The sequence below is a fragment of the Nyctereutes procyonoides genome, unplaced genomic scaffold (assembly GCF_905146905.1).
Source record: "Nyctereutes procyonoides isolate TBG_1078 unplaced genomic scaffold, NYPRO_anot_genome, whole genome shotgun sequence".
NCBI classification, from domain to species: domain Eukaryota; kingdom Metazoa; phylum Chordata; class Mammalia; order Carnivora; family Canidae; genus Nyctereutes; species Nyctereutes procyonoides.
In genome coordinates this window covers 46,359,336-46,382,163 of record NW_026575042.1, presented here as the reverse complement: position 1 = coordinate 46,382,163, position 22,828 = coordinate 46,359,336, and the positions used below count along the sequence as shown (strand labels likewise).

The 22,828-nt window shown below is 37.4% G+C and overlaps 2 protein-coding genes across 3 annotated transcripts in view; one reads left to right on the top strand and one right to left on the bottom strand.

The window, feature by feature from the left end:
• P2RY12 (purinergic receptor P2Y12) overlaps nt 1–17,331 on the top strand; it is a 46,103-nt gene extending 28,772 nt beyond the window's left edge. The window contains exons 2-4 of one of the 2 annotated variants that reach the window (XM_055321583.1): nt 6,656–6,777; nt 13,131–13,295; nt 14,968–17,331. In XM_055321583.1, coding sequence (XP_055177558.1) covers nt 14,991–16,010 — 1,020 coding nt within the window. In that variant the 5' untranslated portion in view covers nt 6,656–6,777; nt 13,131–13,295; nt 14,968–14,990 and the 3' untranslated portion in view covers nt 16,011–17,331. The remainder of the gene's footprint in view (nt 1–6,655; nt 6,778–13,130; nt 13,296–14,967) is intronic. The other variant, XM_055321585.1, reaches the window with a different exon arrangement.
• Nucleotides 1–22,828, bottom strand: part of MED12L (mediator complex subunit 12L) — a 317,933-nt gene that overhangs the window by 73,134 nt on the left and 221,971 nt on the right. Inside the window, 1 exon segment of the mRNA XM_055321579.1 lies at nt 4,179–4,326. Within this exon segment, the coding sequence (XP_055177554.1) occupies nt 4,179–4,326 (148 nt within the window).

The following is a 22,828-nucleotide window of genomic DNA, read 5'->3' as shown; positions in this document are numbered from 1 at the left end:
GTAATTCCCATTCATGGGGAATATACTAATGTGTCAAAAAAACCACCCTGTATTTATTTATTCTAAGTATTTTCCAGATTTAGACTATTTACGGGAAATGCCTCTATACACATTTCTCACTAAGTCTTAAAATACGACGCTAACGATGAAAGGGGTGGTGGGGGGTGGTGGGGAATCACCCAGGATCACAGAAACTTCCCTGGCATCTTGTTAGGACATTCACCATGATATTTCTCCCAGACAGTTTAATATGTATAAAAGGAATTTTAATTTTAAACTTTTTTTTAGGAGTAGCAAGGAATTAAAGCTCTCCGCATAATGGGAAAGTGCCACGTGTGTCAATTTAGCATAAGGAAGTTTAAAGAGAATTAAAAAAAAAATTATAAACACTACCTAACCCCAGGAGGATTCTCGTTTTTCTTAACAGTTCTAAGGCTAAGATCCAAAAAGAATCAGATCCTGACTTAAATATTCTTAAATATATGGATTTAAAAAGACAAATCTAAAAAAAAAAACAAAACCCAGAAAGATTGGATTTTATGATATCTAAGATCATTTCTAACACTATGATTCTAAATAGGCAAAGGCTACTGAGTTGGGAGCTTCATCACCCATGTCTTCTTATTTGGGAAAGTTTACTTTCAGAGAACAAAGGTCACTTTACAAATTTTGTTTTCCCTATTAAAGACACAACTATTTCACTGAAGGCAAAGAGATTTTGCTGAAGGCAAATGTAATGATTTTAGAAAATAATACTAGAAGAGATTTTCTTTCTGCACACACACCAGGGTGTTTGATTTCCTAAAGCAGAATAAATAGAGTAAATAGAATTAAAAGGTGAAGCAGAGTAAATAGAATAAAGAGTAAATAGCAGAGTAAATAGAATTAAAAGGTGAAGAGTAACAGAAGGTACAAGACTGTGCCATTTTCATTAACACCAAATCTAATGCATAGAGAAAGAACTAAGAAATTCATTAAACCTACTTTTTTTCATATCTATTCTCAAATTAAGTGTGGTCCCCTGCCTTCTATATAGCTGCTCACATGTAATAAGCATGCTTAAAATATCCAAATTCTGAATTTTTCATTTACTAATATCATTGATCCAAAGCTCAATCAAAACTCACATCAATGGTCTTGGGTACAATATACTGTAAAAGTGAAGATGACGTACTTAGTCCTTCCTGGGACCAACACACAAACAAAAATAACACACTTGAGGAAGTACAGCCAGCATGAGAATTTACAAATGCATTTTTTTGGTTTATGCTAAATAGGCTCTATTTTACTTCATGTAGCTACATTCTGAAAACCTCATATACACCCCTCAATACATTCACTTTCAAAAAAACTTAAATCAGTGGTGGTTCTCAATGGACTACTTTATTTTAATGATTATTTAATAAATAATAATGTAGTCATAATTCACAGATTTTCCTCATCTATTTTATTTTAATTTGCTATCATAATACATGTTATTGCTCTTTTTTATTGCTTAATGTTGGTTTTCCTTTAAAAAAAATTTGGCCTTTTTTGTTATGGTAAACTTCATTACTGTTAAAAAAAAATGGGGGCCTAGGTGGCTCAGATGGTTAGGCATCTTGCCTTCAGCTCAGGTCATGATTCTGGGGTCCCAGGTCAGGCTCCTGGCTCAGCGGGGAGTCTGTTTCTTCCTCTACCCCTACCCGCCTGCTCATGCACGTGCATGTGTGCTCTCTGTCTCAAATGAATAAATAAAATCCTAAAAAAATTGACAACCAAAGGTGACTAGCCAATGTGAATGGAAAATGAAGACTGACCATGTTCACCTTGAAGTGTCACTTAAACTTCCACATAAGGCTTGGCTAATGTGAGAACACTTCTAGTGAGCTCCTCAAAACCACACCTTTATAGGTAGCCAGAAATGAAATACACGCTAACACAAGTTCTGTGTTTTCCTGCCTTATCAGTTCTCTTTGTTGAAACAGTGGACAAATCACCGTTCATCAAAAGTACAGCTAGCTAGCTAGCTTCTGGCAAGCATACTAGATTTTAAGCACTGACTTAAACTTCGACTATTTATCAGAAGATAACTCACTACATCACAAAATAACATATCTCTGGTTGAGGAATTTTATCTGAAATGAGAGAAAGTCACGGGCGCCTGGGTGGCTCAGTCGATTTAGCATCGACTCTTGGTTTCCGCTCAGGTCATGATCTCAGGGTTGAGGGATCAAGCCCTGCAGTAGGATACCAGCTCAGGGTGAAATCCGCAGGAATTTCCCTCAGTCCCTCCCCCTACCCACACATTCATATATTCTCTCTCTCTCTCTCAAAAATAAGTAAATCTTTAAAAAGTAAAATTAAATGAAATAAAATGAGGGAAAGATAAATCTCCCCATTGCAAGTCTCTCTCCACAGTGGTGGTTCTACTGATGATATCTCAAGAAAGTAGCATGGAACAACAATGATTTTTTCTTTTGGGGTTCATAAGCAAGAACTGCCTATTAAAAAGACTGGTACAAAGATAGGATAGACTGCAGTCTGGCCTGAAACACTCATTGTGAAGGAAGGAAGGAAGCAGTCTCAACAAAATAGGACACCGCATTGTTTCCTTCCCCTTTGGACCCCTCTCAGACTTCCAAACCTTCGAATTCCCAACGATCTAGGAAGACTCTCTAAAATTAGTATTGATGAAACAGGAATTATTGACCCTTCTAAAAAAAGACAGTGTCCATCCGGTTTCCAAGTACTCAAAAAGAAGCTTCAAATCTCTCCTGAGTTCAGTGTTCTACATGTAATCCATTCCGTCTTTACGCTAACACAGAGAAACAGCAAAACATAAGATCAACAGTTTTCCTTAGAGCAGGTTCTTTGTTTCTGGGGTTTGTGTTTGTTTTTTTTAAACCAAGCTCAATAATGACAGGCCAACAACAACAGGGTTTCAGTTCCCATCCACAATTCTCAGTTGCTCCCTCATGAGACCCAGGGTGGTACAAGGTCTGTCAGTGGCAATGGTAGGGAGGGCAGTCAGGGAAATGTTGTAAATCACTGGAGAAAACTCTTCCATTATGTCCTAAAGACTATCGCCTCAGACATCAGACACCTGCTATACCACATTCACACTGAGAAGTGTGTTGCCTTTGTACCCTGCTGCTGCAATGGGCAACCCTACTGATGGAAAAGACACAGAGCTTTTTGTATTGGTTCTAGCTCTACTTTTCTCTAGGAATGATCTAGTTTGGGCAAGCTCTAGTAAACACGTGGCTGAAGTCTAAAGACTGGAGGGCCTGTGAAGAGATTCATGAAAACGTATGTATTTTATGTTGGCCAACAAAGTAGGGCTCCTACAGTGGTTTATGCCATGTGTAGGAAGAACACTGTTTGCATAGGGAAAATTCAAGCTTTTTTCCCCCCCTTTGATTATTTACATAATAAAGAAATAAACACCAGTAATGGTAGTGAAGTATATATAATGATATCGTATTTTATATCTTATGACTGCCTGATAAAATAAACAATCCTTCAAAAGAGTAATTAGGCAAATGTGAGGTAGATAATTACAGAATTCCAATTATGCAATGTGGTGACATAATATAAAGGCATAGCTTTACTGTAAAATATATATGTCAAGAGCATGGGGAAAGACTATTCCAAGTAAAGACAGCATTATAGAGCAAAGACCCGATTTCCTTGTTTTTTAGTCGAAATCATTTGGTGTTATGGGCAGTCCTCACTACCTACTGCAATTGTTCTTCTGAATAATATAAGAAAAGATCGGCAACTACACTGTCATGATTTTCAATCATTGTGCAAATATGAGTACTCAGAGCAAACTACAAGCTTAAAAAAGGATGGTAAAGAATGGGAGAAATGGAGATTTTCCAGGCTTAGGGTTTTCCAACACCTTCTTCAGTATTTCATTTATGCCTACTATAGAAAATTTGGGGGGAAAGGAAAAGAATAGAAAATTAAAATTACCTTATGTTATCTACAGAACATGGTATTTTAATATAAGGATTGCTATAAATGGAACCAAGGCCTTAAAATTTCAATGTGCTTATTCATATTTCAGTAAGACAGTCATTCAGGAGAGGAAACACTCTGGTGACGGTGCCATGTATGACTCTGATAAAGACCGTGCTAGGAGGAAGGGCGAAAGACAGCACAATAGGACCAAAGGCATTAAGGCTCTTTACCCCCTGTCTCTGTGGTGCTCTTCTTATTTAGGATTTTCAAAATATCTTTGGTAATCTTCTTCAACTGATGCCTCGCTTCGTCACGCTCTTTGCCCACTCCGTAAAGAAGGATTGTGCGCTGGTTACATTCATGACTTGAAGATTCATCCTGAAAAACAGAAAATGCATTTTGAAACCCTTGTTTGCAGGGGTGGGGTTGCATTTCATGTCCATGAAATGCACTAACCACAGCATCTCCATGCTGGCTTGCGGTGGTGGCATCCCGCCCACCTTTCAATTCACCTCAACCTCCACTGGCAACACCCTTGTTTTTCCAGTTTGGGACTTGCTAAAGTGTAAATAAATAAAAAAAAAAAAAGTGTCAACTGACCTGAAGTCCTAATAGAGAAGCATTTGGTGTGGGCGTACCCTACGGAGTAAGTTTTGACTCTTGAAAATTTTTCATTGTTTAAAATTTGACATGGTAATATTTTCACATCATATTACATATTATCTAGTCCTACTTTCTCAAGGAAACTGTTATTTCTTAGCAAACTTTTCTATGTACAGCATCATTAAAATATATATTTTTTAAATGACCTAGCTAGGATCCTCAAGTGCTTTGAGAGAAAAAAAAAATGTTCCACTGGCTTCCAACATGACTGTGTGATGCGTATGTATATTTAATTCCAAATGACAAAACGATAAAGAGGGCAGGTATCATTAGGTGTGAGGCAAATAGTTGAAATGCAACAGGTTCTACACCACCCTCCTCTACTGGACCATCTCCCCACCCTCATTCCACAGACACAGTAAATTTAAGCACCGTATATCCCACAAGAGAAAAGAAATTACTTGCTGACAGCATACCAATAACACATACCCAGTGCTAACCACATCCTATACTCTGACATTTTATTAGCAAAAGTCCAAGCTCTATGCCGTAGTACGTCCCGTTTTCTTTCTTTTTTGTATGTGTTTGCCCGTGTTAGGCACTTGGCCTTCCTAACAGAATCTAAGTCTAAGGAGCCTGCATGAGCAAAGACTCTATTTCCCAGGGAAGACCAACTGCAGGGTGTAAATAATGGCCACAAAAAAAAAAAAAAATGAGCAAAAGCCTTGACTTGGAGAATATCAATGCTTATGTGGACTTATTTATAAAAACAAACAAACAAACAAAAAACGAGTGCACAAAGTCTACGCTCTGCACAAAGTTGCACTTTGCTTTTGTACTTTTGAAATAAGCGCCTGTTTTCTCTCTCAGCTTCTGTCACTTTCCATCATTCGATTTTTCTCACACACGTGCACTCAAGTCACCACTTCTTGTTGCACTGATTCCTTTTATTATCCTCCTCACATACATATGCATTTTATACGCTGATGATCCATCTTCCTATGCTGACCAGGAATAATTAGCAATGTTTCACGTGTTCCAATATGCTTCTTTAAAAAAAAAAAAAAAGAGCTAGGTGCTGGTCAATACTAGCATTTGTTAATTCATATTCTGAATATCCAAATGTCCTCCAAAGTTTCAAGACAGACCTAATCACAGGATAAAGTCAACAGAGGTAGTGACCTACAGTTTATTGCACACCTGAATGATCTAATACACTCCTTATTCATCTTCAATTTCTGTTGCCATTACAGGGCATTATTGATGTATCTATTTTTTGTCTAGTGGGATGTAGATGAGCCCTGGAAAGGAAACAAGAGGGCACTGAGAAAAACCGTACAAAATTCAGGCAGGGGGCACCTGGGTGGCTCAACTGTTTAAGTGTTTGCCTTTGGCTCATGATCCTGGGGTCCTGGGATCTGGCCCCGCATTGGGTTTCCTGCTCAGCGGGGAGTCTGTGTCTCCTTCTCCCTCTGCCCTTCCCACTGCCTGTGTGTGCTCGCTTGCTCTGTCTCTCTCACTCAAATGAATAAAATCTTTAAAGAAAAAGGAAAAAAAAAATCCTCAGGCAGTGTCAGTCATGTGCTCTACTAAGTGTTTTCCACGAAGGTACTTGTCAAATAGTTCTGATGTAAACTTCTGTGAGAGGAGTGATGGGAAGATGGTAGTAGAGTTACTGAACTTTTAGAGTATCTACCTATCTTCCCGACAAGAAGGGAGGAAGGGACCCTGAGAAAATACAAGGATGAATGTTCCCTGTCCTCAAGGAGCATAGTCAGTGTCCCAAAAGTAGCATTTGTAGAGCTTGTCACAAACACATAGAGATCGTGGCTGCACCTGTATCAGTAACAAACCAGCCCCAGGGTAAGGGAGAGCTGTGACTTAATTCGGATTGTGCCATTTGCTGACTCCATGGTCCTTTGAGTCTTTCTGTCCCAATGAGCCTTTCTGGGCCTCAGATTCTTCCCCTGAAAAATGGGCTAATACCACTTTCGAGATTTTTTTTAAGAATAACTGAGATAAAGTATATAAAACAGTTGGCCTATCAGACAGAGAACCCACTGCTGTCCATTCAGATTTCTACAATTTCACTTCTCACTTGCAGGCACCCCAGGTCCACGCTGTACTGCATTACTCAACATTTCCTCAAGACACCGGGGTACTTCCTTCCTTTGCTGCTGCTCCTCCCGCCACCTAAAATACTCCGACCTCCTGCCTCTCACGCGTGTAAGTGCTGTGCACAATTACGGCGTCAGGTCCCTCACTGTCACCTCAGTTGAGTGTAAGCCCTTAGCACAAGGAGGAGTATGGAGGGGAAGAGAACCTTTGGAGCACTTGCCACACTGAAATTCACTCATTTTCTTTTTTCTTTTTTTTTTTTTTAATTCACTCATTTCTGAGTGATTTGTTTAACGTCTGCCCTTCCTGCTAGACTGTTAGTTTGTACTTACAGTCTCCTTAGTTGGTACTAATTAGGCACTTAATATATGCTGCTAGGGACTGGAGCACTATGTCCTTGGGAGGGGTACAAAACCCCCATGTTCTCTCTAGAGGGAGGGGAGAATCAAGAGAGCGGAGATATGAAGGAGATCAATAAGCCATCAAATGATGCACACGTCCTCTCCATAAGTAATAAGATGAATAGACAGTAAAGGTCATGGAAGTCAGAAAAGGGACATTTAACACTGGGGGCCGCTGACAGTGTCAAATGTAGTAAGAGGTCACAATGGATATTGCCTCTCTGACTTGTTTATTAAAAACAAGACAAAAAAAATATTATTTATGAACCTCAAAAGAGAAGTTTCTCTAGAGCGGTAGTGGCAGAAAGCTGGAAATGGGGTTGTAGTAAGAGTAGATGGCAAAATGGTAAAGGTGAGGGAAGTAAACCCATGTTCACTAGTAGATGGCCATGAAGACTCACCTGAGAGGTGGGGGAGGAAAAGCGTTATTAGGATAACCAATAGCAAACTCTTGTGCCAAAGACAGGTTTCAAATAAATGAGTCTCTATGAAAGAAAACCAGATCAGAGGGTAGACAACTGATAATGGAGATAGAAATAATGGCTGCTTGTTTAGAACTTGGAAAGAAAGACAAGGACAACTTTCTACTAAAACACAGAGAAAACAAAGAAAACTGGTAAAAATACTACTACAGGGAAATTTAGAGATGAATAAGGAACTTGAAGAGAAGCTTCTGTTCGTTGGCGGCTCTGATTTGCTCAGAGAGTTGGGCCAGAAGCAAAGTCAAGAGTTGAGAGCGAGGGCATGAATGCAAGAGCAACTGGCATTTACCTGCAAAAGAACCCACCATCAGTCTCTACAGGGGGCCTGTAAAGACCATATTTGTGTCAGATAATTAGTATTTTTAGGTAAATCCTGCTAGCCCTTTACTGGTCTTTAAAGAGGAAAGACAGATATTTTTAAAGCGACTGTTTTTCATTAGCCTACAAGATTCATTTATATCAATTTTTTTTGTACTTGCTGAAAATATATGAGAATCTCAACCTTAGAAAACGGGCCACATATTTCCAAAGGTATGCTCTTTCAATGAGGTATTAATCATCCTCAAGTGGCATAGGTATACGTAATGTCAATGATTAGAGATCTGCACCAAAGAATTACTCTATGATTTAAACCCTGAAGGACACGCTAGTTGGCAGGAAAAGAGAATCAACTGGAGAGTCCATGGAAGCCTAGTCACTCCTCTCAGGCTAGCCCACTCTTATGCTTGGGTTGGACAGGTGATCTCCCCTATACACTAATTTCTGAAAAAAAAAAAAATCTCATCCTTGGGATCAATTTCTCTTTTTCTCCAAATAACATCTGACACTCAGAAAGACTAAAGTGATCAAGAAACTAGGAGGATGCGTGTCCAAAGGCCCTAGAAGGCCAGTAGTACTACAGAAATTAAAATAGGCCTCTTAAGCCCAAAACCTTAGAAGAAAGAATTAGAGTTAATGGAAAGAAATGAAGTCTCCTCTAAGTCATCACTGAAATAGAAGTGATTAGAAATGTAGCCCACAACAGGTGTATGTTCACAAGATGGGATAACAGAAGTGAGATGATCAGAGCCACGTCTTCTTTTAATCTCATTCATATATCCTGGTATTTCTCCAGTGCCCCGATAATCGTAGAATTTTAAAATCAATGAATTAATGTTCTTTTTAAAAGGAGATATAAACGAATCCTACTCTAGATCTGCTTCTTTTTCTTCCAAACACTAATGAAAAGTAGATGAAGTCAATGCAATGGTCCCTCATAAGACAAAATATAGCATTTCCTACTTCCCTACCACTCTGTAATTGCATATGTTTAAATACTCAAATACAAACCCAGGATACATCAGGAAGTAAACTGCACAGAGCATCCTACCCCATCTCCCAGAAAAGCAGTAAAAACCACTTTTAAGGGGCACCTGGGTGGCTCCGTTAAGCATCAAACTCCTGGTTTTAGGCTCAGCTCATGATCTTAAAGTTTTGTGATGGAGCCTCAAGTCTGGCTCCACAATCAGTGCACAGTATGCTTAAGCCTCTCTTCCCTCTCTCTTTTCTCTCTTTCTCTCTCTCCCCTCTCTGAAATAAATGAGTCTTTTAAAAAATATATTTTAAAAACAAGTTATTTACATAAAAACTGTATTTTACTTAATCTATTAAAATGAAAAAATCTCCTAAAAGAAGCCTTCAAATTATTTCTTTTAGCTGAGTCTTTCAATATGTCACTTGATTCTGTTCAGAGTAACTTCAAATTACTTATTTAACTTCAAATAAATGTTCCATGAGTGATAAGCCTTAGGCAGGCGTGTAAGAAGGGAATGTACATGCATGGGGAGGCTGTGTCAAATGAACAAGAAATTAGCAGCTTCTGCATGGAGTAACTTCCTTTAAATCCAGAAAGTAGAAAAAACTAATAAAGTAAAATGAATTAATTAAATAAATCCAGAAAGTAGGAGGATCCTTTCATTAGACTTATATAGAAAATTTTTGTTCTACAATAGCTTATTAGCCCTTAGTATGGCTGAAATGACAGCTTTATTCAACAGGCTCAATGCATCCTAGGAGCACAATGCAATGAATGTCAAGGAGCATATTAATTTGTTAGTAGGAGTTCTTCACTTTCAAAAGCAAAACAATCAAGTCAGGGATGACAAATAATTGGATCAACACAGCAATCTCTTTTGCTCAATAACCCATACCCAGGACTCCTTACTTGCAGAGTCCAATATGTAACCTAAATTTCTATACTCTAACAGGTGAAACCACTAGATTATGTAAGAACTGACTTAAAATGCATGTGCTCAACATAGTTCACTATTATCAAAATGATCAACCTAATGAAACCATAAAACGTTAGAACTAAAATAGCCTGCGATCTAATCAAATGTCTCAATTTCATCTCCACCCTCCGGCCCTAACCTGGTTCCCTAAGGACCACTGGGTACCACCACTTCAGGACATGGATCTCTTGAGTTCACAGTAATCCCGCTGGAAGCAAATATTTTCACACAAGCAGATTACCTTCAATAGATGTGGCAAAATAAATAAACCAGTGAAACTACTTACATTTTAAAATTCTGGGGTATAAATTCATGTTCCTAAGTCATCTCGATCATAGAAATTAACCAAATCAAAATTAGTCCTGTTTCCAGTGATAATACATACAATTACAAACTGCATGTGCTATTGTTATTAATGAGACTGAAGTGCACAACGTGATCTTCTGTTTGTGAAATAATATACTTGACCCTTGAAAAACACAGGTTTGAATTTTGTGGGTCCACTTAAATGTTGATTTTATCAATAAATACAGTACAGCACTACAAATGTGTTTTCTCTTAAGATATTCTTAGCAATATTTTTCCTCTAGCTTATTTCATTGTAATACAGCATCTAAAACAGGCGACATACAAAATATGTGCTAATCAACCTATTTTATCAATAAGGCTTCCATCAACAGTGGGCTATTCGGTTTTTAGAAAAGTCAAAAGTTACTTTTATATATATATTTATTTATATATATATCAACTATACATCAATTCAAAACTTAAAAAATTAAGTTACATGCAAATTTCAACTTCTATAGCCCCTAACTCTCATGTTGTTCAAGGGTCAACAGTGTACTTTTATAACCTGAGAGGCTTCTCAAAGAGTTTAATCACTTTCAGCATCAAGTTCTCTACAGATAGGTACAGTTGTGAGCGAAAATGAAAGAAAAGTTCATTTAGACCAAGAGCTGGAGCTTTTCATTTCAAATCCCTATTTACACCCTTCTAGGAATTTGGAAACATAAATTCTTCATAAAGTAGTATGATTTCAGTATCCTAAATTAGTGTTCCTTTAATATGGCATATTAATTTGTTAAAATCAGTCCTGATTTTTTTTTCACAAGCCTTGTTCATCTGAACATCTTAAAAATATTATGAAAACATCCTTTAGACTAAAGCTGGCAATTTGCTATATAGGGAAATATGATTTCTATTTTCTGAAAAACAGTACCACCACTCTATTCATGACATTTACCTTTCGCCCCTGGGCCTCAAGGAGCGAGGGGAGCCTGGTGCAGACAGTGAGATGAGGATTCCTAGATACACAGGGGTTATAAATGCAGGCTCTGGGATCCCTGGGTGGCGCAGCGGTTTAGCGCCTGCCTTTGGCCCAGGGCGCGATCCTGGAGACCCAGGATCGAATCCCACGTCAGGCTCCCGGTGCATGGAGCCTGCTTCTCCCTCTGCCTATGTCTCTGCCTCTCTCTCTCTCATTCTGTGTGACTATCATAAATAAATAAAAAATTTAAAAAAAAATAAAAATAAATAAATGCAGGCTCTGGGATCAGATATCATGGGTTAGAATGGGGTCTCTAGCTTCACTGCTCTGCTGCTCCATCATACGGAGAATGGAAAGAATATAACACTTCTCACAGAGTGACTGACATCAAAAAATAAGATAATACACAACAATGTAAGAAGTCAAATGTCTATTATTATTCTGCCGTGAACGTAGGTGTGAAAGTGTTTTTCGGAATTATAATTTTGTGCCCCTAAACCAACAAACAAGTATTAAAATTCGTTAACTGCAATGAATCTCAAAACAAATAAAATTATAAGGATATCCACTTTCCCAGGGCACCTGGGTGGCTAAGTCAGTTGAGCAACTGACTCTTGGTTTTGGCTCCGGTCATGAGATCAACCCAAATGCCTGGCTTTACGCTCCACATGGAGTCTGAGAGTTTCTCTCCCACTGGCCCTCCCCTGCTTGCTCACCCATCTCTCTCTTTCTCTCTCTCAATAAAATCTTAAAAACTTTAATATCAAACCTCTAGATGACTATGAGATCAGAATCATTATGTGACGGAAATGTCTGGCTGACAATTACTCAGATTTATAACTTAATTACAAACTCTTAATGCCAACAAAATTCTCAGGTCAGTTTAAATCCACAAAATCAAACATTACTTGTGCATGAGCTTCACTTGAAGTTGGAAGGTTCATTAAAGTATAGCTAACGGGTGCACCCAGAGCTTCTGACTCAGTGGAGCTAGGTTGGGGCCCAAGAATGTGCATCTGTCACAGCTTCCCTAGGCAATGCTGAGCCGCTACTCTGCACTTTGAAAACCGCTACCGAAAATGATTTAACATACGCAGCGATGGACACACTCAAAACTCAAAAGAAAGAAGTAACCAAAAATGTACGTTCACAGCAAAAGCACCTACTCAAGTGGATCTACTGGAAACAAAAGGACACTATAGTTTGAAATACTGTATGTGTGCACCCCCCCCCAAAAAAATATATATATATAGGAAATAGTGAAACAGGGATCCCTTAATTTAATGATATACTCCCCCCAAACCAAAAAGCAAGGTTACAAAAAATATTGTTTATATTTAAATTCTATTTAAGAAAAGCATGAAAGACACTTTATATAATAAGCCTGGCAAGGGATACAACTGTTTTTCTTTTTTAATGTAATTTTGGAATCTTAAAATTTATAATGAGAGGAAACTGTTTCACGTACAAAGACTTGATCAAACACAGATTTAAAATAATGACATTATTAACCAGGAAAAAAACAAAGAGCAAGAGATTTAGCATCCGTAACAAGCACACATTTCAAGTTAATGTAATTATTTGTTAAAAGGCAATATATCACCCTGCTTGAGCACAGTATGTTTTCAGGTAAATAATCTAATGTAATTATTTGTTAAAAGGCAATATATCACCCAGCTTGAGCACAGTATGTTTTCAGGTAAATAATCATCTAAGAAAGCAAGCTTGCAACCTTCTCCAGGAAGCAGACTTCGAAAAGCTTCATCTCAACATGGATTTATCATGTGCATGGAAAATAACCAAAAGAACTTATAAAGCATCAAATTCTATGGCAGGCTTCAGCAAAAAGCAGCAAGATTTTAAACTGCTTCTTAAAAGACGAATTCTTACCCACCCTGCCCCACATTTCCCAGGGAAATAAAAGCAGAAGTCCTAAAAAGGGCCAGACAGAAATACAGTGTCTGCACAGCTTTGAGTCTAGGGCTTTGGAAGGTAATTTCTGACTGTGAAGTCTTCTCTTCCTCTCTCTATTTCTCTCTAGAACACTCAAGATTTACTGATGAAAGCTCAGCAGATACTCCATTATAAAGAGTTATAACAACTAAACTAAGACATTGAAAGGAAAATACCAGATGACACTCTGCAGGATCATTAAATGCCACTTAATGGATACATTTAAATCCTCCTGAATCAACACAGTAACCAGGTAAACTTTATATCTAAAAGCATTTGACACATATATGTGTTTACATGTGATGATGGGTGTGTACAGGTTTGTCAACTTTTCTTAGAATGGGAAACCTTTAATAATTGATTTTAATGCATGTACTTCTTTGGAATAAAACTTAAAATATAACCTGTATTGACGGTGTTAGAGACAACCATTAACTGCTTCATTAAATACACATGCACAAGGCATGGAAAATATAAGTGACCTTAGTTATTTTACTTCCAATGGAAAGTGAGAGTTAAATATAGGCAGATAGAAGTGATACTCCTGATGTAAAGAATACTCATTAAATAAGATACAGTCTGTGAAAATTAGCATTCCCAATGCATAATTTGCAAAACTATCAGAGAATGCACAAATAAGAATAAATAGCGGTAGCAAAGAAGCTTAAAGTCTACCATCCTAACTTCAATTTAATACTGGGTTTTGATCGGTACTTTTTTTTTTAAGTTAAATGGGAAGGAGATGTTGGAAATTGAAGTCGTAATTGTGACAACATGAATCTGTTATTTTCAATGATTAGTGAAAAATGACGTGGGAATTTAATGTTATCTTTATTTGTCATGCGTCTTTCACGTGGAATGATCTTTTTTTAAATTTGGATATATAAGCTTTTAACATCACCATGTCTTATTTTTAGGAATCATATTCATACAGGATCAATTCCATTTGCCTTTGATGAAATAAAAACATTACAAATTACATTTGAAATTTCAAAACTTAGATGCCAGATAATGTATTCAAGTCAAGTGTTAGTTTTCTTTTTACAGCCACCGGTTGTGGTATAATCACCTAAGGAACCAGACAAGGACATGGCTTTGGTATTTTATTTTAGCAATATATAGTATCACTATATACTCTATATACCTGGAAAGTATGCCCTGGCTATTTTGAGGAACACCATGTGATGCCCACTTCAATTTGTTCACAGGCTTTTTTTTTTTTAATTGAATGGTATTCAAGAAAATGTATGTAAAAACTTCCAATATATTGTGCAAAGTCAAAATGAGATATGTGTGGGCTAAAATATTTGAAGCTAAAGATGGAGTCTGAGGCTGATTTCTGAATGGATGAGCAATACAGAGGCAGAAATATCTTCCAATTATAAACTAAAGTTTTATTTCTGTTTAGTATTTATTTAGTATATTCCCCACAAGAGATCTTATACAAATTTCTAACAGTCAATTATCAGTCACTTCTCCTCAATACACTTTGATGGCATCAGAGTAAATGAAGCCCAGGAATAGTGACAGTGCAGGAAAAGTGACTGTGAATAGAAACAAGAGCTAAATGGCATGGAAATGAAGCTGGAAAGGAATAAAGCACAATCCACATGTTTCTCTTCCCGTTTCTATAGGCTGTGCACATTTGCCTAAGTTCAAAAACATCCTTTAAAGGGGCAAACATTTAGCAAGTGAGAAATACAAAGCATCTATAACTTCATATAACGGACTTCTGACCATTTTATTTGCTGGAGATAGATTATTTGCCACAATTAAGTATTCTGAGATTCAATTTTCTGTGTTCTTACTGTCACAACGGGGATTGGAAACCTCAGTTTTTAGAAGGTGGTCCAGAAAAGTTACATAAAGAGCAATACTGACAGTCGGGGGATTGCAAATAACCATCCCTTATCCTCCTCCCCTAGGTAGCAAAGAAGAAACACAAGCCATGGACAACCTTACCTCTGTGGCTGGGAATGGCAGTCTGTGTACCAGAGATTACAAAATCACCCAGGTCCTCTTCCCACTCCTCTACACTGTCCTGTTTTTTGTTGGCCTCATCACAAACAGCCTGGCAATGAGGATCTTCTTTCAAATCCGCAGTAAATCCAACTTTATTATTTTTCTTAAGAACACAGTCATTTCTGATCTTCTCATGATTCTGACTTTTCCGTTCAAAATCCTCAGTGATGCCAAGCTGGGAACAGGACCACTGAGAACCTTTGTGTGTCAAGTGACCTCCGTCGTATTCTATTTCACAATGTACATCAGCATTTCATTCCTAGGACTGATAACTATTGATCGCTACCAGAAAACCACCAGGCCATTTAAGACGTCCAGCCCCAACAACCTCTTGGGGGCTAAAATTCTCTCCGTTGTAATCTGGGCATTCATGTTCTTACTCTCTTTGCCCAACATGATTCTGACCAACAGGAGGCCGAGAGACAAGAACGTGAAGAAATGCTCTTTCCTCAAATCAGAGTTTGGTCTGGTCTGGCATGAAATAGTCAATTACATCTGTCAAGTCATTTTCTGGATTAATTTTTTGATTGTCATTGTATGTTACACACTCATTACAAAAGAACTCTACAGGTCGTATGTGAGAACAAGAGGCGTAGGCAAAGTCCCCAAGAAAAAGGTAAACATCAAAGTTTTCATTATCATTGCTGTATTTTTTATTTGTTTTGTTCCTTTCCATTTTGCACGCATTCCCTACACCCTGAGCCAAACCCGGGATGTCTTTGACTGCTCAGCTGAGAACACTCTATTTTATGTTAAAGAGAGCACACTTTGGTTAACCTCTTTAAATGCATGTCTGGATCCATTCATCTACTTTTTCCTTTGCAAGTCCTTCAAAAATTCCTTAATGAATATGCTAAGGTGCCAGAATCCTGCAACATCTCTATCCCACGAAAATAGGAAAAAAGAACAGGATGGTGGTGACCCAAGTGAAGAGACTCCAATGTAAACCAACTAAGGTAATATTTCAATTGATTAGTGTTTGGAACATTCAAAAGGAAAGCACTGTGTACAAACACTCACTAACAATGACTCTCTAAACACGGAGCAGAAAACAACAGAAGTAATTTTCATTTACTTTTCCAGTATTAAAAGCTACCTAGAAGAAGAAACCTAACATGTAGATATGTAGGAAAAACAAACTATGTAATCATGATGGTTACGAGGCAAACTACACACAATTGAGGATTTGTAAAGTGTTGGCTAAATGGGTGACCATACAGTATCTATTGTAATTTTTTAAAATACGATATTGAACACAATGCTATCAAGTTATAATCAACTAAAGACTGATAAATCATATAAAAATCTTCTGACTGAAAATTAAACTTACTAAGATGTATATACACCTTACTCACTCCCTAACCAAATGCTGGTTTTATTGGGATACTCATTATAAAAATGTAAATGGAACACACAAAGAATATTAACTACGAACTTCTCATTATCAGCAAAAGTCTAAGAAATTTAAATTGAAGTGATAATTGGACTGAAATTTTTTAATTTTTCATTTATAAGAGGTTTAAGAATATATTTCCAATAAAAAGAACAAAAACAACAAAGTGACTAAAATTTATTTTTATGACATTCTAATACCAAAAAAACTCTGAATATCTCCTTAATGCTAGGGAAGACAGTTTTATTAATGGTACAATACCATGACTGCTACTTACCTTTATTAACTAGCTTCTAAAAACTACATGCTACTTGGTTTTAATGAATATTTGCATCAGTAAGAAAAACAAATGTGATTATGTGGTTGCAAAGCTTAACTATTAACAGAAAAGTGGTTAAAATGTTTGTAATTATTGGTTTGTAATTTGTGTGTAATACCAAAAAAATGTATATTAAACTCTAAATCACACTTTGCTGGAATTTCTTTATTCAAAGACATCAGATACCACAACTCACCTCTTACATACTCCTACATCAAACATCAAACCCAATTAATAAAGGATAACTGCCAAAATGGTTTTACGACACCTTATTGGACAAAGTCTCTGTTGAAAATGGTGTTAACACATCATGATTAGTTCATTAGTAAATGATGTCTGATTCTACACAAGCCATACTATTTTTAATATAAACAAAATACATAACACACTTGGAAACTTGTTTATCTCAATTATTTATGATCCTCAGAGGTGATTCTCAAATGTAAGGCGTGGATACCAATATCAAAATATGAGAGAGGAAATAAAAAGGGTGAGTTGCAGTATAAGGAAGTTCACTGAACTTCAGCATTAATCGATTTTATCTAACTCCTCCAGAAGATCTGCTGAGATAAATGTCAGCGCAATGTTGAACTCACTTAACTTTCTGAATGATATCTATTGTCAAGTGGCTGCATTTACTTCCCTAGCTCTGCTACACGCAAGCACTGGATGTTAGTGGAGATGCACAAAGAGAAATGCATCCAAGAAGATCCATATTCTACATTCTTGCCATGTACACTCGTGTAATGTACTCCAATATCTCATATATGAGCGTGCACATTCTGTAAGAACAGGAGAGTGGAGTTGGAAGAATACTAGAGATCAACTAATCTGATCTTCACTTGAAGTTGGAAGGTTCATTAAAGTATAGCTAACGGGTGCACCCAGAGCTTCTGACTCAGTGGAGCTAGGTTGGGGCCCAAGAATGTACATTTGTCACAACTTCCCTAGGCAATGCTGAGCCGCTACTCTGCACTTTGAAAACCGCTACCAAAAATGATTTAACATACGCAGCGATGGACACACTCAAAACTCAGAAGAAAGAAGTAAGCAAAAATGTATGTTGGGCAGCCTGGGTGGCTCAGCGGTTTAGCGCCACCTTCAGCCAAGGGCCTGATCCCGGAGGCCGAGGATCGAGTCCATCGGGCTCCCTGCACGGAGCCTGCTTCTCCCTCTGCCTTTTAATTTTTCATTTAAAAGAGGTTTAAGAATACATTTCCAATAAAATGAACAAAAACAACAAAGTTATTAAAAGTTATTTTTATGACATTCTAATACCATTCTCTGCCTCTCTCTTCTCTCTGTGTGTGTCTCTCATGAATAAATAAATAAAATCTTGTAAAAAAATGTACGTTCACAGCAAAGGCACCTACTCAAGTGGAGTAGGTGGAAACAAAAGGACACTATAGTTTGAAATACTGTATTTGTGTGCAAGCATCAAAAAAAATTATATAAAGGTAATAGTGAAACAGGGATCCCTTAATTTAATTATATACTCCCCCAAACCAAAAAGCATATGGGAAAAATGAAGGTCAGATCCACCCTCAGCACTTCTGAGTCAGGGGGTAAAGAGTTGGTTAAAACGGACACAACAGTGCCATGACCACATGAAATGCTGGAAGACTGCAGAGTGGGCAAAGACCTTCCCAAATAATCTTTCCCTTAGGGTTAAACTAAATCCATGGAGAGGATGACTTCCACAAGAGAAAGAAAAAACCAGAAACGCTAATGGTATTATAGTGTTTTTGTAAAATAACTGTAAAGTGTCTGGAAATGCCTGTTTTTAAAAATAATATGAAAAATTTACATTAAACCCTAAATCACACTTGGTTGGGAATTCCTTATTCAACGATGTGAGACAGCATACACTCCTGTATCAAACATCAACTTGAATCCATTCAAGACAGATTGAGACACCAGTATTTACACAGAGTACTCACGTTTCCAGGTTTAGGAAATTTAATATACACAATAAATCTCAGATTTCATAATAACTTAAAAGAAAGTGAAGCCAAATTTCATAGACTCAGGTCTACAACAGTCTTAGTAGCTAACAAGTCCTAAGTCTGCAGGTTAGTGGCAGTTTTTCAAAGTGGCTTTTTATAGAAACGGTCTAAAGCAGGTGTGACAAACAATAGCCTACAAGCCAAACCTAGTCCACCCCGTTTTTTTTATAACCTGCAACCTAAGAATGGTTTTCACATTTTCAAATATCAACAGGAAAAAACGTTAGAAGAAAATTTCATGCTGTATAAAAGTCATATGAAATTCAAGTTTCGGATCCATAGTAGGTTTATTAGAACACAGCCACGTCCACCCAGGTTTAATCCATGGTTAGTTTCTTGCTACAACAACGGGGTTGAGTAGTTGTATAGTGATGAAGACTGTATGGCAGCAAAACCTAAATATTTACTAAGTGGCTCTTTAGAAAAGAAGATTGACTGACTAACCCTGGACTAGAACTCTAAAAACAAGGAGAAAATATACATAAAAAGAACCCTCTATTCATGCATCTAGTTGTTTCAGCAGCTTTGCACAGAAAACAACTACAGATTCCGGTGTCTGCACTAGGTGATCACTGCTGAATGCTAATACCCGAAGTCAGATTATGGATACCAGTTGGAATTAAATATGTAGAAACACACAAGTCAGTAAATAAAGAGAAACAGCCTGATTTTATTTTTTAATGGGAAAACGATGTAAAAAAAATCAGTTTCCAGGAAAAATACAAATGGGCAATAAAAATATGAAAAATATATACTCTAATAAGCAAATACATTTACATTACATGGATTTTTTTTCACCTGTAAGTTTAGAATTGCTTTAAAAGATTTTTTTTAATAGATTTTATTTATTTGAGATAGAGAGCACAAGCAGTGGAGGGAGAGAGGGCAAGGGGCAGAGGGAGAGGGAGAAGCAGATGGGGATCAGGGAAGCCTGACGGGATCCCAGGATTCTGGGATCATGGATCATAACCTAAGGAGAAAGCAGACCCTTAACTGAACCACCCAGGTGTCCCTAAAAGATTTTTATGACAGTTTTGGAAGAATCCCACTCTGTGAGACTATAAATTGGTACAAGTGTTCTGGAAAGCTACTTGAAAATACCATTCAACATTCTGATGCACAGCTTTGGTCCAGCAATCCCACTTCTAGGAAATTTTCTGCAAATATGTTGAAACAACTACACAAATATAGATGGATATATGTGTCCTATAGGACTGTTTTTAATGGAGAAAAATTCGGAAGAAAAAAAATTGAAATGCCAGTCAGTAATGGCTTAACCAAACTATGATAACTTTATATAACATAACTTTTTTAAAAAATTAGCATATCTTCATGGACTAACATGAAAAGGAAACAAAGATCTGATATGGCAATAAATGTAAATATATATATATGCACACACTGGTATGCATATGCAAGAGGGGGATTAACTTTCTACTACACACATGCTTATATTCGAATTCTTCAAACTTGCTTTCCTTTTATAATAAAAAGATGAAACTAGATATTTATATGTTTCAGGCAATAGTATGAATTTATTGCCTCCTTCCAGTTATATGTACAGATTTTCTAATACCGGTTCTATTTATAGATACTTCTACATTTAATGTTAAACAACAAAACTAATTTTATTTTTTCCACTTTTAGTTAGTCCCGTGTGGAATTTTTATAACAATTCAAAAAAAAAATTTCATATCATCTGAGAAAGTACCATCCTATGTATGATCTGATGAGAAGTAAAAAGTTCTTTTTGTAGTTCCTACTATGACTTTCATTCCAAATGAAAACAAACACTTCCTCATATTGTTTAGATGGTACTGGTTAGCCACATCAACAGGAACCTTTAGACTGTTAACACCGATCCAAAGGAAAATCCCAAAAGAGACTACAAATGGAAAAATAATTTACTGGCATTTGGCAGGCTTCTAATATCCATGAGCATTCAGTGTATGTCCTTTCATTCTCTCTGGATCATACCACTTGGTACCAATTTATGTTTCCAACCACATACTTCGTCTTAAGGAAAGGAAGTTTCACAAATCCACTAAACTTTGAAGTTGATAGCTACTTCTCACTCATCAATCAGGAATACCCAGCTCAAATATTCTAGAATCTACTAAACAATTCCAGGTCACCCTATCTGTGGTTTCTGACAGTTGGGAGCGTGAGGCACGCTCTGAGTACGGCCTCTGAACCAGACTGTGTGGGTTTAAAGTGAGCTTGGGGTGCACGATTTTGCCAAACTGCATAACTACTGTGCCTCAACTTTCTTATCTGTAAAATGGGATCGATCTCTGAGGATTTTTGTTAAGAAAGAAATAAGATCATATTATCACTTAGAGCAGTAACATCACTAGCTATATTGACTTTATTGGTTTTAACTATATATAGGATTTATCGCTTCTCGGTCCCTTTTGGCTAAGATCAAGTGACTATACGTGGGATTTAAAATTCAGTTTATCCCCATTTGGCATGTTTCTAATCTCTGGGATGTTTTATTTCAGCTTTCATTTTTCCCCTACCTGTCTTTTGTGAGCTATCTCCAAAAGTACCCATGATATTCCACTTTCCTTTTAACTTCATTTAACAAGGGACATACTAATACCTACCATGAGAAATGCATTAGTCTCTGCACGTGGTGAAGCTCCAGTCATTTCATTTCCTTAACAACCCAACAAAGCAGATACTGATATGTATTTTCATTGTAAGGCGGAGGCAACAGTGACATAGAAAACGTAAAGAACTTGCACAAGGTCACAAGAAAAGTTAAGAGCTGCAATAAGAAATGGAAGCCAGGCACTCTGGCTCCTGAGACAGTGCTCCTAACCGCTTGCTCTGCTAGGCAGGCTCTCAGGCATGCCAACAACGGCAAGAGACTCTCCCTCCCACTACCCCCAAACACACGGAATCAGCATTGCTATGAACCAAAGGAAAGCCAAGAATACATGTTAAGCATATGCACAAACAGGAACGTGGGGCCTGTTGGATATTCAGTATGCCCAAACATTTGGAAACTTGCTACATTTGAAAGAATACACTTCCATTAGTTTAGAAATGGGCACCGGTAAGTCAGTTCCTCTTTTGAAAGTTTCCCACACTTGGACATTTTGAAAGTTGACCAAAAAGTGATTTCCAGTTTTCACGTTATGAAATTATCTTGTACAGCATTTCCTTATTTGAACTGAAACTATTCCAAAACCTCTATCGAGATAATGGTTTTGGAGATTTCAGGAAATTCATACTTGATTATGTAGGTCAAATACTTCTACTTGAAAGGTAAAAATAGTTTGGTATTTTTCCTCTACTGAAGCAAGCAAAAAGATGTTTGAATTCTGTTTCATCACATTAATGAAATCCAGCATCTGTAGTTCCAAGAAAGAATTTATTCTGAGTCAAATATACATTTCTTTTAAAAACTGTGCCATATCGGGTAGTTCCAGTAAAATTGTCACGCACCCTACTGCCTCATGTTTGAAAACATCCAGTGGGACATGAAAGTTTTCTTCTCAAAGTCCCAAACCAAGCCATCCCAAGATTGTCCATCAACCTAACCCCACAGCCTGGTCAGACTCTGTGGTGAAACGTTCCGTAAAAACTATGAAGTGAAACTCACCATGGAGAACTCCACATTCCCCTCACAAGGTCTCCTAATTTCCCCTTTGCCTTTACCTACCTGGGGAAAAGGACTCTATTCATGGGCAGCTGTCCTCACACAATGCGGCAACTACGCTCTTTCCAACTTGAAGAGTTTGAAAGGACACGTTTTTACAGGCTTGGGCCCAAAGCTGACTGATGGAATTCCTTGAGTCTTTGGCACTTTGCGTACAACATGAAATACAGAGAGGCTTCCAAAATAGTCTCTAACGAGGGAAATTATCTCATTTAAACCTGCAGTTCACTCACCACTGTGGCAAGGGGCGAGATGTGTTTCCGCACTCCATATATACCCAGCACTATTCTAGACACTCGTTCTATGTTCTCAGTGATGCTATGATGTAATGTACTGACCTTAAATCCGTTACCCAGATGAGGAAACTGAGGCAGAG